Here is a 14,553-nt window from a genome sequence, read left to right on the forward strand (position 1 = left end):
TTGATACGAAAGCTCTTAAATCTTGTTAATCTGTGAATTGCTGCTTTTATAGTACAAAGTCCAACAGTGTTAGCTTGATGAGCATGCATCCTTTTCTTTTTTCACTCTTCCAGGAAATATTGTGTGTAATTTTTTTTTCCATCTGTTGATCTGTTTTCATTGGACAATTCCATTATCAAGGACATATAAAACTGATTGGTGGCCTTGCCTTTCTCAGTGAAGTTAGTGTGGGACAAATAGGTTTGATACAGAATTGCTTACTTCTTCTGATCCAGTTGTTAACCCAGCTTACCTGGTGATGTCTGAAATTTGTATTTATAGATGGAAATGAAAAATATGGACTATGCCTGTAGAATGCATGATGTGGTTTTTTTTATTAAACTGCAGGTTAGCCTAGTCTATGCTTTGTGATCTGGTAAAATACTTCCACCAATGTTTGCTGCTACTCCTTAGGGACACAGCAGGCCAGGAGAGATTCAACAGCATTACCTCAGCTTATTACAGAAGTGCCAAGGGAATCATATTGGTGTATGATATCACCAAGAAGGAGACGTTTGAGGATTTACCAAAATGGATGAAAATGATTGATAAGGTAGGCTCCAACTTCTCTGAAAATAGAAAATACAATATATGTAATGCTTTATGAAAGGGACACTATTAAATTACATTTTTACAGTGTGGTTTTGTAATAAACCCTTAGAAGACTAAAGACTTAAATTCTTTTGCTATAGAGTTCCACTTCATTCTTTTAGCAAGCATTTAATTTGTGTGCTTATTCTTATTCTTCTGCTGACTTCTGTGAACTAAACTTGCTGTCATCAGTGTTGTCAGAAATATGCAAAGATTTTGGGCACCCAGCTGTGCACTGGAAAACCATGCGTTCCATTTACCTTCTTTGCATTAAGACTACAATAGTCCTCCTATGGGAAACATAGGTATATTTCTCATGCAGTATTATGGAATGTGTTTAGAAGCAGATATTATCTCAAGGATATGTATCCTTATTTCTGGTTGTATAGAGCTTTGATGATACAGAACTCATGCAGGTACATAAGTATTAGTGACACAACTGATTTTACCAACAGTGTAAAAATCTTACGTTTGTGGATGTAGTTAACTAGAAATACCATATTATTCTGTATTCAGTATGCCTCAGAAGATGCAGAGCTTCTACTGGTTGGAAATAAGTTGGACTGTGAAGCTGACAGAGAGATTACTCGACAGCAGGGAGAAAAGGTAAGAGCAGGTGGAATCAAATCATTAACATCCTTTAGTGATGGTGAAAGAAGGTGGTTGTGGGCTTATATTGGAATTGTGAAGAATGTACAGCTGTAGGTTTGGGCTGTGCTGACTCTGAGATAAATCTAATGATGGCTGAAATTCTAAGCCAGGCAAGCACTGAGTGGAAGCACATTGCCCCTTGAAAGATACGTGACTATTTGAGGGGAGAGAGCGAAGTTAATTAGGTAAAAAAGGAGAAACCTTTTTTTCTAGCCTAGTATTTGATTAAAAATAACAGTTGTACTGCCTTTGCTATAAACAAATACCTACAGCTTTGATGTTGCATGTATGATACTACTCTCTGTCATACCCTTAGTTATAGAAGATATACAGTGTTTTAAGCATACATTATTCTACCAAAATCTGTTTTAAGCTTATACTATGTATTACAGAACATGCCCGGGTATATTTCTTTAATGTAAGGAATATCATCTTGCCCTAAAGAAACAGAGGAAATTAGAAGTTACTAACTTGATCCTCAGACCCCCAAAGTAGCATAAAGTGTTGGAAAGCTTCTCTGAGAAATCAGCTGAAGATTCCCCTCACATCCTCAGCTGGTGTAGAACTGACTATAGACTGCCCTTTCCATTCCCTTGCAGAAGGGTGGGGAAGGAGGGAGGGAGGCTGCGGCACCTTGTGCTCTGGGCCAGCAAATGACCTCTGGGTGCTGTTATAGCAGGTGTAGGTTAAAGCATCTATTAAACTGCTTTAACTTATATGAGGGACCAAAGTAGCTCCTGACTGTCCCGAGATTAGTGAAGCACAAAATTGGCTTTAAGCAACTTCTGTACTGAGCACAACTTGGCTAGACTCGAGAACTGGCTCCTTGTCTGGATCATTATATACCTATTATTAAGTCAAAGTAATCGTGATCCATTTCTTCCTCACTGGCATGACTTCTCCAGGAATCTTAAACTCCAAAAAGGAAGAGCATTTTCTTCTGTAAAAAGAAGTATAGGTGAATTAATCTAATTTTCACTGTAATAATTTTCTGAGGGGGATTTATCCATTGCTGGACGTCTGCTTAGATTCAATCTGCTATTTCATCCTCTTCCAAATTGCTCCTGATCACTTCAAGCTGTGAGAAAACCAGACCATGAAATCAACCCTTGGCAATCTCTTCCAGTAGGTTACTATCCAGGAGACTAACCATATGTACCCACAATGCTCAGGGTCTGTAAGATTTGTTTTCTGTGGAAGAGAATCATTTGAATGTCTCCTGAAATTCTGGAGACATCAGACCAACCTGGGAAGATTTTAGGAATGTAAAGACTGCTTTTCAAAAGCAAGGCTTTGACAATGCACAAAATAAAGATTATGTAACCTGTCGTGCTATCCATGTGTTGGAAATAAGCACAATGGTGCTGCTGAAAGCTAATGCACTGTTGACATTGGTTCTCTATATTTGTTAATTGGGGGGAAAAAGAGTTCTTGTTATAATATGTAAAGTATTGTCATGGCATGACTTCTGGAGGATTCTGTGGACAGAGCACTGGAGGAGGAGAGACATTTCTAAAACAGACTGCAGTAACCTTAGGGAAAATCCAGATAAATACTAGCTGATAGCTATTCGATTTAAAAAAAGAAAAAAAAGTTTCGGCTTGTGTTTTTACTTGAAAAACTCCTCTTCTGATATTATGAAATTGTTTAGGGGCTAAGTATGTAAGTGCATGATATGAAGGCATAAAGGGACATATGAACAATCTGTCCTTTGGCACAAGTTAAATATGTACCCAAATATTGTCTGAAAAATTGGTGTATTAATGCAGCAGACCATGAGCGCTGCTTAGCGCAAGGCACTAAGATTGAAAACCTCTTTATATTTCATTACCAACTTATATAAAAACAAAGTTAAAGGGGTATTCTTAACTGAGCATCTTCTAATTGATTAGAATCTAATTTATTCTAATTTTGAAAATGCTTTTTCTCATGTGTTTGAACCTGTGTGTGTGTTTTTTCTACATGGATGTGTTATAGAATAAGAATTGGTAGGCATGGTGTTAAGGTGAGATGATATTAAAGTTCCAGGGCATGGAGTCCCTGAGAGCTTTGCATTTTTCCTTTTTGAATTACTTAGAGCTGAGTGGAGGTATTCCACTTCACAGAGTATTTTGCTATTTCAAAATCTGATTTCATTCCAATTCAGAACAAATTCCCACAATTTTGAAATCCTCCATGGAATGAGATGGAACCATAGCCCTGGGGAATTCTGCCTGGCAAGCTGTTCCAAAGCCATGGAGTATATATGCTTGCATTAATCCTGGCATTTTCTAGTGCTGCTATTTACTCATTTTCAAGAGCATCAACTTCATCTAAAAGCAAATGAAAAGAAATAAAACAAAACAAACATAAATATATGAACTGAAATGTTCTCTGTATGAGTTGTGTATTTAGCACTCTGAGTGTCACATTTTTGTATGTCTGGTTTCATGGTTGAGCAACATTTCTTTTCATTAATGACATTTCATTTGGTTTTCAGTTATTTCTTGATTTCGTCTTGACATGGTAAACTAATGGAATGTATTAAAGACAACTTAAATTTTTACACACTGATTACACTCTTCAAAACAGAATGGGAAGAGAAAAATTATCTTGCAGAACTGAAGTTGACTCAAATGGATCTAATGTGACACTTGATTCAGATTTGCTCCTATTTTGTCAAGTACAGTTTTCCTTTTAATCTCTTAAAAACATCCAGCTTCATGTAGTTACTTTATTTTTTTCCATCAGTTTGCACAGCAAATAACTGGGATGCGGTTCTGTGAAGCAAGTGCCAAGGATAATTTTAATGTGGATGAAATATTTCTGAAACTTGTAGATGACATCCTGAAAAAGGTAATATGTATGTACTGTGGAGATGGGGACTATATTTAACTACTGCTGGTACCAGTATTTGTTCAGAGCACATAATGGCAAGTAAAATTTTGATTTAGTTTGGAGGGGCCAGCGTGCTGCTTGAGGACCAGCTGCTATCCTTCAGCTCTTCAGTAGCCGCTGAAAACCGCACTGCGGTTGAGATTTTTGTGTGTGCTTCTCTGCACGGTAACTTCATTTTAGACTAAAGTTCAGTAGCTGACTGTGCATTTGCCTGCTTCCATTTGTTGCCATACATTAATTGAGACTGAATTGGGGAATTGGCTTAGGACAAAGCAGAAATAAATGTTCATCCTTAAATTGAAATGAGAGATAAGAACTACAAAGAGCTGGGAAAACAAGTAGTTGGCAACTTACATGTCAACTAACGAGAGAGAAGCAGCCCTGGTATGTTTGCAGACCAAAGCTTCTGTCTTCAGCATAGTCCAGAGGCTAGAGCATCAGAGCAGAGAATAGAGACCCCGTCTTCTGTTCACTGCTGGCTTCAATATAGGAGAGTCTTTTAACCTCTTTTTGCCTTTGGTTCCCTATCTATACAATGGCTATAACAGTTATCCACCTTCAGAAAGGGCTGTGCGGTCCTGGCTGAGCAGTGTTATGTAAGTGAGTATTAGTATCCGTGTAAATCATGGTGAGCTGTATTTCAGAAAATTATGGTCACCTTGGTAGAAATGTTACTTTTTTGTATTTTCAGATGCTGTCAAACTATGCAAGTGTTTAGTCTTTCTCTATGGGAGATAGCCTCATTTGTATTAAACTATTCTTAAAGTCTGAACCACTTCATTAACATTAGAAGGCAACAACTTCATTTTATGTATATTACTTATTAGTGTACCTCTTTAAACTACAAGATTATTTGTGATCTTGAATCTTATCGATACAATCTGTCATACACACTTCCTTATAGGTGGTCTACAATACTACCTAGCACTTCTAAAAGAGCTATAGAAAAATTAATCCATACCCCAAGAGGTAGGCAAGTATTATCCCCATTTTACAGATATGGAAACTGGGACACAGGGAAGACTTAATGATTTGTCCAAGGCCACTTAAATTGAGGAAAAGTTAGGAATTCTGCATATTTAATTTGATCTCCCAGCATTATGTTTAATTCAATAAATTGTACATGCTTCACATAGATAAAGCTTCTGGAATATTAAAAACTTTTAAATACATTCTCTATTATTGACAAACTGGCTATATGGAAACTTCTCCCCAAATTAAGTATATTTCCTTCATAACATATGAATTGTTCCATGCTTCTATTTGTCAACAGAGCAATACTGTTTTTTTAACACTGATTTGTAACTTTTTCTTTCTCTTTGAAAGTGGTTCTTGAAATACTTTGATGTTGGGGTCCTTACTATTTTAGCTGAGCATCAGTTCTGCAGCATTTCTTTTCAATTAAAATAAACTAGAGAGTTCAGTGCAGGTAATCATTTATAGACTTTATTTTTTTTTTTTAAGATGCCTCTGGATATTATGAGGAATGAGTTGTCCAACAGTATATTGTCCCTGCAACCAGAGCCAGAAATCCCACCTGAACTGCCTCCGCCAAGACCACATGTCCGTTGCTGTTGACTTGTTGCTTCATACAGAGTGGAAAAGATGAGTGGGGGAGAGAAGAAGGTGTCTGCACTACAATCATTTGGCAGTTTCATGTTGCACTTTGTTTTTAAGTCAGAGCTACACACTAATTTGTAAATATGCAAATATGCAATCCTGTGTAAGATTCAGTTACAACAGTTAAATATTACCCCTCTTCCCCAAAATAGTATATTTCATTCATCACTGTAGTGCTATAAATATTGTACAGTATATGGGGAACTGCCACACTCCTAGTCTAGGAGGAGGAGAAATTAAATCTATACTTATTCTTGACATAAATATTGTAATAGTCCTTGTTATTATAAACAGGCAAGCAGAAGCTCTTCTTGTATGAAGATAAGTATATGGTGCTTTGCTAACTATTTTAAAGAGGAATTTTTTTAAAACTGAAAACTTTATGTACAAAGCTTCCATAACCTTCATTGTTTCTTTTAATATATACAGAAGATTTTTTTTTAGGGAGGGGGTGGAGCTGTAGCATCTTCAGCTGACTAGATCTACAGCAAATTTCTACTACGTGTAGTAGATCTACGTGTAATTTCCAGCAATCTGTCTTATTATTTATTATGTTTAATAGTAGACCATTACTTTGTGTATTAAGACATCACATTTGGTGCAATTCTAAGGGTGCAGTGTCAACTCACATAGTTAATTTTCTGCTTAAACATAAGGTAGGTTGCAAGAATCATTAAGATTGAGTAAAAAGTGGAGATGTGTATTGAATTCTAAAAGATGGTATGAAAAGCAATGCTGCTGTCCTAGACAAATTCTTTTAAAAAGGAATTTAATACTTTTTCTTGTGTTGAGGGAATATATATGTGTATTTGTCTGAACATCTAGGTGGGTGGGAGGGGTTTATGGAAAACTATTTTTTTCCCTAATGGTGGAAATTATTCCCATCAAGCATATACTGTGCTAGGTTTTTGTCTGATAATGACTTTGTGAACTATATCTTTGGTATATCTTTTATTACAATGCACTGTTTAGTTTAGTCGTGGTAAATCAGTAGTTACATATTCGAATAACTTGGTGTGTCCTGAATGTTGTGGTATTGAAAAGCATTGTGGTCTTTCTAAACTAATGAAATGCAAATAAAATTTTGTATTTATGAATGACAGTGGAGCTGCACCTGTTATTAGAATGGCAAATATACCTGATGGTGGATAAAAGGTAAAATCAGTGATATTGAACAATTTAAAAAAAAAAATCTTTATAAAGATCTGATTCTCAGTCTTGACATTTATTTTTCAAGATAGGAAAAACAAGGTGCATAAATAGCTTGCCTTGAATACTGCGCTATTGGGATGATCTAGTCAAATTGGCATCCTGTGATGGCATGTGACTGCTTTTCGTGACAACTTGGCAGGCAGTAGCAAAACTATTTGTGACCCATGGGGACACAAATGTAAACAAGTCTTCTGCAAAATATAGCTTATCACTATGTTTTTATTCTCTGGTGTCGGAAATATCTTACCAGTTTTGCCATTGTTCCACCCTGAACATTTACACAGATATCATAATGTATACCACGGACTTCTCCAGTTTGTCATGAGTTTTCTGGAAGGAACAAAGCATTCAGAATAATTCGTGGTAATTTATACTTTGCCCAATAGATATTAGAGGTGTTGGGCTGCTGAATAAGTTATTATATTCTGCACACAATACTGTGCAGGGAACACATCTTTGGCACATACAGTTTCAACTAACAAACTAAGGAAGCCTGGTTGAAAATTGTACTTATGTCTTCTGCCACCTTGTGCCTAAATGGTTAGCTGTTTTTACATAGTGAACTTGTGGTTTACTCTAATACTAACAGATGAAATCCACCACTTTCTATAGCATTTGTAGGATTTCTGATGGTACTGTGGGCAATAGCAAGGAAGAGAAAGTTATGGAAAAATAAGTTTTAACGACAATTATTTCAGCTGACTTGTTTTTACGTGTATTTAGAAATTTGTTGTGAATTTTTTCTGCAATTTTTGAATTTAATAAAAATTAAGAAAACTGACTTAGATAAACTTTTTTTTAATCTTGTAATTATGTGCTATTGTTTCTTTATGTAATGGAGGCATTTGAATACAGGACTGTCCCAGTTGTGACCTTTGAGGGTAACTGTAATAAGAACTTTTATTTATTAATTGAAAATGTTTCCTGAGCCTTTGACTCTGATTTTAAACTGTCTGCATTAACCTGATTGTTACAGGGAGGACAGAAAGGACACTGCCTCCTACCGCTTCCTCTGTAGCTTTAGGAACACTTCTGTGAGTCAGGAGCCCTCTAAGCCAGCATTTTTCAAAGTTCGGATTGTGACCCAGTACTGGGTCGCTCTGGTCAGCACCGCTGACTGGGACGTTAAAAGTCCCGTTCGCAGTGCTGCCCAGCTAAGGTAGGCTAGTGCCTACCTGTTTCGACACCACACTGCGCCCTGGAAGCAGCCAGCAGTGGGTCTGGCTTCTAGGTGCGGGGCCATCGGGCTCCATGTGCTGCCCCTGCTCCGAGCACCAGCTCTGCACTGGGGGAGGGGGGGTGCAATGCCTATGAGCGAGAGTCGCATGAAGCCGCTTGCATGCCTCCGCCTAGGAGCCGGACCTGCCACTGGCTGCTTCCGGGGCACAGTGCTGTACGCAGTGCCAAGACAGGCAGGAAGCCTACCGCGGCACCCCAGCTGTGCCGCTGACCAGGAGCCACCGGAGGTAAGTCTGTGCCCCAATCCCCTGCCCCAGCCCTGAGCCCCCCCAAACCTGGAATCCCTTCCTTCACCCCAAATCCCTCATCCTCGGCCCCAACCCCAGAGCCTGCACCCAGAGCCCTGACCCCCTCCTGCACCCTAACCTCCTACCCCAGCCCAGAGCCCGCTCCCACACCCTGAAATCATCATTCCCAGCCCCACCCCTGCAGCCAAAACCCCTCATCCGCAGCTCTGTTGGGTCGCAGGAATCAACAATTTTCTTCAACTGGGTCCCCAGAAAAAAAGTTTGAAAACCACTACTCTAAGCAGCTGCTGTCCCTTCCCTGCTCTAGCTTCTTAGTAGATCCTCTGCTGGCTGGCTGTTGCACTGGACAGGAGGGAGAACAGAATTGATGGGAACTTAACTGGTTCTGCGTAAGCCTAGCTGAGCACCTAAAGGAGCAAGTCCTTTCTTCCGCTACACAACTACCTGGGTATCCTGAATGGAGGAGGGGGAAGAGAAGCTGGGAACCAGCTACATGTCCCTGATTCTCTCCTTCAGACCCCTTGCTGGTTAGAGCAGCTTTAATTTGCGTCAGCTGATTCATTTCTCAAGGAACCATGCACCAGCCTTGACTAATTGGGGTCAAGGCACATGTTGCCATTTCTGCTCCCCTCAGACACCTCTCCACCCCAGTATATTCTCTGCACCAGGTGCTGCAGGGAGGGAGGCAAGGGAGCCAGTTATGCTAGGTCCTTTGGCCACTGGGGATTCGTCCATGCTGGAGGAATCAACTAGTACAAAGGCAGCAGAAACCCACCCATGAGGGCCACAAAAGAGGGCAGAGAATCTGCCCCAAAATAATTATGGCCCCTTGACCTCTTTGTAATAATGGGTTAAATCTTGGGCCAATTGAAATAAATGGGGCTTTTGCTACCAACTTCAGTGGAGCTAGGATTTTGCCCAACATGTTCTACCTTCAGACTGAATCGAATGCTCCTGTTCTAATAGCATTGTAAATCTCACTCTGTGATAACTGAAAAACATGTTCTGAGATAGACGCAACATTTCATTGCATTTACTATAATGGACTTACAAATTAGTTGCCTAGTAGGTGGTACTCAGCCTCTGGCTTATTAATACATAATTTCTTTATATCTAGATGGGAGGAGAGTCCTGAATCTGGAAAGGTGGTCCTGAAATTTTTGTTGAAGCAAGGGTCATGGTATGGAAAAGTTTCTGAATCACTGGCCTATCAGATCTCTAGTGACAATCACAGCTATGCTGTATAGGCATAGACTCTGTTCTATTAAGAGCATAAGAGTGGCCATACTGGGTCAGACCAAAGGTCCATCTAGCCCAGTATCCTGTCTTCTGACAGTGGCTAATGCCAGGTGCCCCAGAGGGAATGAACAGAACAGGTAACCATCAAGTGATCCATCCCCTGTCGCCCATTTCCAGCTTCTGTCAAACAGGCTAGGGACACCATCCCTGCCTATCCTGGCTAATAGCCATTGATGGACCTATCCTCCATGAATTTATCTAGTTATTTTTTTTAACCCTGTTATACTCTTGGTATTCACAACATTGGTTAATCTATTGGAGTTCTGCTGGAGGAATAGAATGACAATTGCTCCAATAAGACTTCAGTAACAGTTAACATGGCAATATGCAGTGTAGATATAGTTGTCGGTTCCAGGATATTAGAGAGAAAAGGTGGTTGAGGTAATACCTTTTATTGGACCAACTTCCGTTGGTGAGCGAGACAAACTTTTGAGCCACACAGAGCTCTTTTTCAGGTCTGGGAAAGGAACTCTCCCAGCATCACACTAAAATTGTTTATCACAGTGGTTTTCAACGTTTTTCATTTGTGGACCCCTAAACATTTTTGAAGGAAGGTTTGGACCCCTTTGGAAATCTTAGAGGTCCACGGACCACAGGTTGAAAACCACTGTTCTATGGTAATGACAGCCTTTCATGGACCCCTTAGACCAGTGATACCCATTGGTTCAGGAGCCAAATTCATGATCAACATTACCCTAAAGAGCCACAGTATGTGAATTCATTGTTTAATATATTCTCCCAGCAAAATGGCTGACCCTGTATTAATATTTTATCAGCTACAATTGGTTAATCTAGTAACAGTATCCTGATTGTTCAATAACTTAGACTGGTTAATAATTAAATCACACGGTATTTTAATATGTGCTGCAAAGAGCCACAGAAGACACATTGAAGAGTCACTTGCAGCTCACGAGCCTCAGTCTGAGTATCACTGCCTTAATCCATACCTACACTACTACTTATGTCGCTCAGGGGCATGAAAAAAAACACACACACACAGAGTGACATAAGTTTTGCTGGCGTAACTGATAGTGTGCACAGTGCTATATCAGTGGGAGAATTTCTCCCACCAACCTAGTTACTGCCGCTTATTGCGGGTGGTTTAATTGTCGATGAAAGAGCTCTCTCCCGTCAGCATAGAACAGCTACACAGGAGATCTTTCAGTGGCACATCTGCATCAGTACAGCTGTGCCACTGTAAGCTCTCTAGTGTAGACAAAGCCTTAGAGTCTGCGGACCAGAGACTGAAAACCACCAGTTTAGTGTAAGTAGTTAGCACATATTGTAAGGGACCATTCCAGGTAGGCCTGTTAACACATGTAATCATAGGACAGAAAAAAGGGGTTGTTAGTGCGTTACAAATTGTTGTAATAAGCCATAAATCCAGTGTCTCTATTCGGTCCATGGATTTTTGGTGTATAGCAGAGTAATGAATTTAAACTCCTCTCCAGTCACAGGACAAAAAGAGGTGTTAACAGGCTACTCTACCTTGAATGGTTTCAGAGTAACAGCCGTGTTAGTCTGTATTCGCAAAAAGAAAAGGAGTACTTGTGGCACCTTAGAGACTAACCAATTTATTTGAGCATAAGCTTTTGTGAGCTACAGCTCACTGCATCGGATGTGCACAGTATGCATCCGATGAAGTGAGCTGTAGCTCACGAAAGCTTATGCTCAGATAAATTGGTTAGTCTCTAAGGTGCCACAAGTACTCCTTTTCTTTCTACCTTGAATGGTCCCTTACAATATGTGCTAACTACTTAGGCTAAACAGTCTGTTCCACCTTGCATTTTGTTGTGATACTGGGAGTTCCTTTCCCGGACCTGAAGAAGAGCTCTGGCTGGCTGGAAAGCTGCTCTCTCACCAACAAACATTGGTCCAGTAAAAGATATGTTGTCACCCACCTTGTCTCCTTAACATGGCAATAAGTAGTTCCCAGAGGTAGGCAAAGCGTTTGATCTTTACCTTCAGTAAATCAATTCCCAGTCTCACCTAATCAAACATGAAAGAAGGATGAGTTGATTTTAACTGGTGGTATTTCCTCCCTAAATACACAGATGTGGGTGTGGGGAAGTTAATGTGGAGCATATCTGCACCTCCTCTCTCTTTCCCTGACCTGCCTGCCCTCCTTTCCCTCCCAATGCACCAAGCCGAGTTCAGGAAGGAAATCAGCTCATTTGGTGGAGTGCAGAGAATACTGAGGGCAAGTCTACACTACAAAATTGATGCAACCTAAGTTACATCGACATACAGCCACTGCAGTAATTTAATTGGTTTTACACATACATGCTATGTTCTTTGTATCGGCAGTCTATGTCCTCCCCAGGAGCACTTGCACCGATTTAACTGCCAGTGTGGGGCATTGTGGGACTGTTTCCGAAAGGCAGCAACAGTCAATGTAAGCATCACAGTGTCTACCCTGACACTGCGTCAACCTAACTACTCTTGGAGCTAGCGTTAAGTCAGTGTAGTGGGCAAGTTACGTCAGTGGGAGCTACAGTTTAGTGTAGACACTTTAGAGTTAGGTTGATGTACAGCAGCTTACATTTACCTAACTGTAATGTAGATCAGGCCTGAGTTTAGACTGGGAACAGGAATCTGTTCAGGTGTTCCTTGCACTCCAGTCTCTTCCCCCTGGAAAAAGTGGGTCCATTGCAGATTCTCCTGCCCTAGCATGCCTTATGGTATATGGAAAGGCAGAGGCACTAGCTGAAAGGACTGTGATTCTGGCACCAAAAGCTAGCAGTACTGTCCCACCAGACAACAGATACAGCCTTTGTTAGCTGGGTTAATCCTTGGATTCCAGGACATTTGGTCTGACTAAGGAAAACTCCTTGCTCAAATCAGGGTTGCAAATTGGAGGATGGCCCTAAGTATGGGCTTCAAAACTAATATTTTCCATTTAGTAGTACTAGTAAGTCTAAAATCAAAATATTGCATATACAGCGTGGACCTTAACACATCAAGTTTCTCATTGTTACCATGGCTAGTTGTCAATATACTATTGCATAAACATAGGCCTTGTTCAAGAACACATTTATTCTTTCCTTGTGTCTGTAATTTCCTAAAATATAGATATGTTCCAATGACAAGTGTGTTGTCGGTCTTCGGAAAGTTGGTATCTTTAATCAATTGTACTTGTTAGGTTCTTGAATGTGAATTATAAAAATGAAGTATAGAGCTTTAAGGAAATTTAATAGGACCAGACAACATAATAGGATAAAACGTAAAGCTTTTAACAGTACCAGGATAACAAATTAACATTTTGATTCCAGAAGGGAAATAAGCTTTGAATGGCATGTGCACTAATGCCGAATGCCCATTAGGGGTCACTGGAGTGCTACATGTAAAAGCCTGTACAATGCACCCTGTTGAACCAGGAGCTGGTTTGTACTCTTACTACTTTTGAAAGCAAAAGTTTAGATGCTTTGAAAGAAGAATATTTGATAATGTTTTTTTAAATGTCAAAGTAGTGAACATGTGTAAACTCTGAAGATACTATGGCAAAAACAAATGCAAGTGTTGTAGTGATACAAGGAAACTTTTTTTTTTGAGGAACTGAAAGTGAAAAGATCCTTTCTATAAACAAAGAATTGTGTATGCCTCTTAAAATATCTCCTCTTGCTGAATAGATGTTTTTAGCTAGTTTCCAGTGAGCTGTTTCCTAGATGCCATTATTTTAATACTAAATTAATGAGTATACTTGCTGAAGAGTAATTTTTTGAACTTTTCTAAAATCTAAATTGTTTGATCCTTCTCTGCTTCTTGTGTTTCCTAATGCATGAATCTACCAAAAGTGAACAATCCTGCAAATGACTTAAGACTTGTGATTACAAAATAATAGGGCACAAATTGTCTTGATGATGTTTGTTGCTCACTAAAGTCTCATCATTACACTTTTAGGATTGCTACTCAATGTGAGTTAGTAGTTATTGGTGGCTTTTTGAAACAGTGTTTTTTCTTTTGGCTATCAACAAAACATGAATAATGTACTGAGGGTGAAGGATGCCATTCCATAAGAACACAAAATTGAAATGTGTGCTTTGCATTAATTATAGGTACAGTAAAACCCTGCTTATCCAATTTAATTGGGACCAGAGTCAGATCAGATTATCAAAAATTCAGATAATCAGGAGAATGGGCAAAGTTTTCTATCTGTTATTTTAAGATGTGGAGTTGCTTTTAAACTAGCTGAACCCTCCCGGAAAAGCATTAAAACATACCCCCACTTCTTATCTACTTAACACAATATACAAACGATTAGTTCTTCTTCGAGTGCTTGTTCATGTCCATTCCACATTAGGTTTGAGCGCGTCGCGTGCACGAGCGTCGGAAACTTTTTCCCTGAACAGCTCGCGTCGGGCCGGCGGGGCCCCCGAGTGGCGCCACTGCCCCGCGCATATATACCCCTGCTGCCCAACCCCCTTGTCATAAATATAAAGGGAAGAGTAACCACCTTTCAGTATACAGTGCTATAAAATCCCTCCTGGCCAGAGGCAAAACCCTTTCATCTGTAAAGGGTTAAAAAGCTAAGATAACCTTGCCGGCACCTGACCAAAATGACCAATGAGGAGACAAGATACTTTCAAATCCGGGGGGGGGGGAGAGAACAAAGGGTTCGTCTGTCTCTGTGATGCTTTTGCTGGGAACAGATCAGGAATGCAGTCTCAGAACTTCTGTCAGTTAGTAAGTAAGCTAGCTAGAAATGCATTTGATTTCCTTTTGTTTAATGGCTGATAAAATAAGCTGTACTGGATGGAATATATATTCCTGTTTTTGT

The 14,553-nt window shown here is 39.7% G+C and overlaps 1 protein-coding gene across 1 annotated transcript in view; it reads left to right on the forward strand.

Moving 5' to 3' along the window:
* The window catches only part of RAB12 (RAB12, member RAS oncogene family), a 32,730-nt gene extending 25,850 nt beyond the window's left edge, over positions 1-6,880 (forward strand). The window contains exons 3-6 of the mRNA XM_048840289.2: positions 454-592; positions 1,147-1,236; positions 4,012-4,116; positions 5,623-6,880. Of these exons, the coding sequence (XP_048696246.1) occupies positions 454-592; positions 1,147-1,236; positions 4,012-4,116; positions 5,623-5,736 (448 nt within the window). The 3' untranslated portion in view covers positions 5,737-6,880. The remainder of the gene's footprint in view (positions 1-453; positions 593-1,146; positions 1,237-4,011; positions 4,117-5,622) is intronic.
* Positions 6,881-14,553: the final 7,673 nt, after the last annotated feature.

This window comes from Caretta caretta, chromosome 2, assembly GCF_965140235.1.
Source record: "Caretta caretta isolate rCarCar2 chromosome 2, rCarCar1.hap1, whole genome shotgun sequence".
Lineage (NCBI taxonomy): Eukaryota > Metazoa > Chordata > Testudines > Cheloniidae > Caretta > Caretta caretta.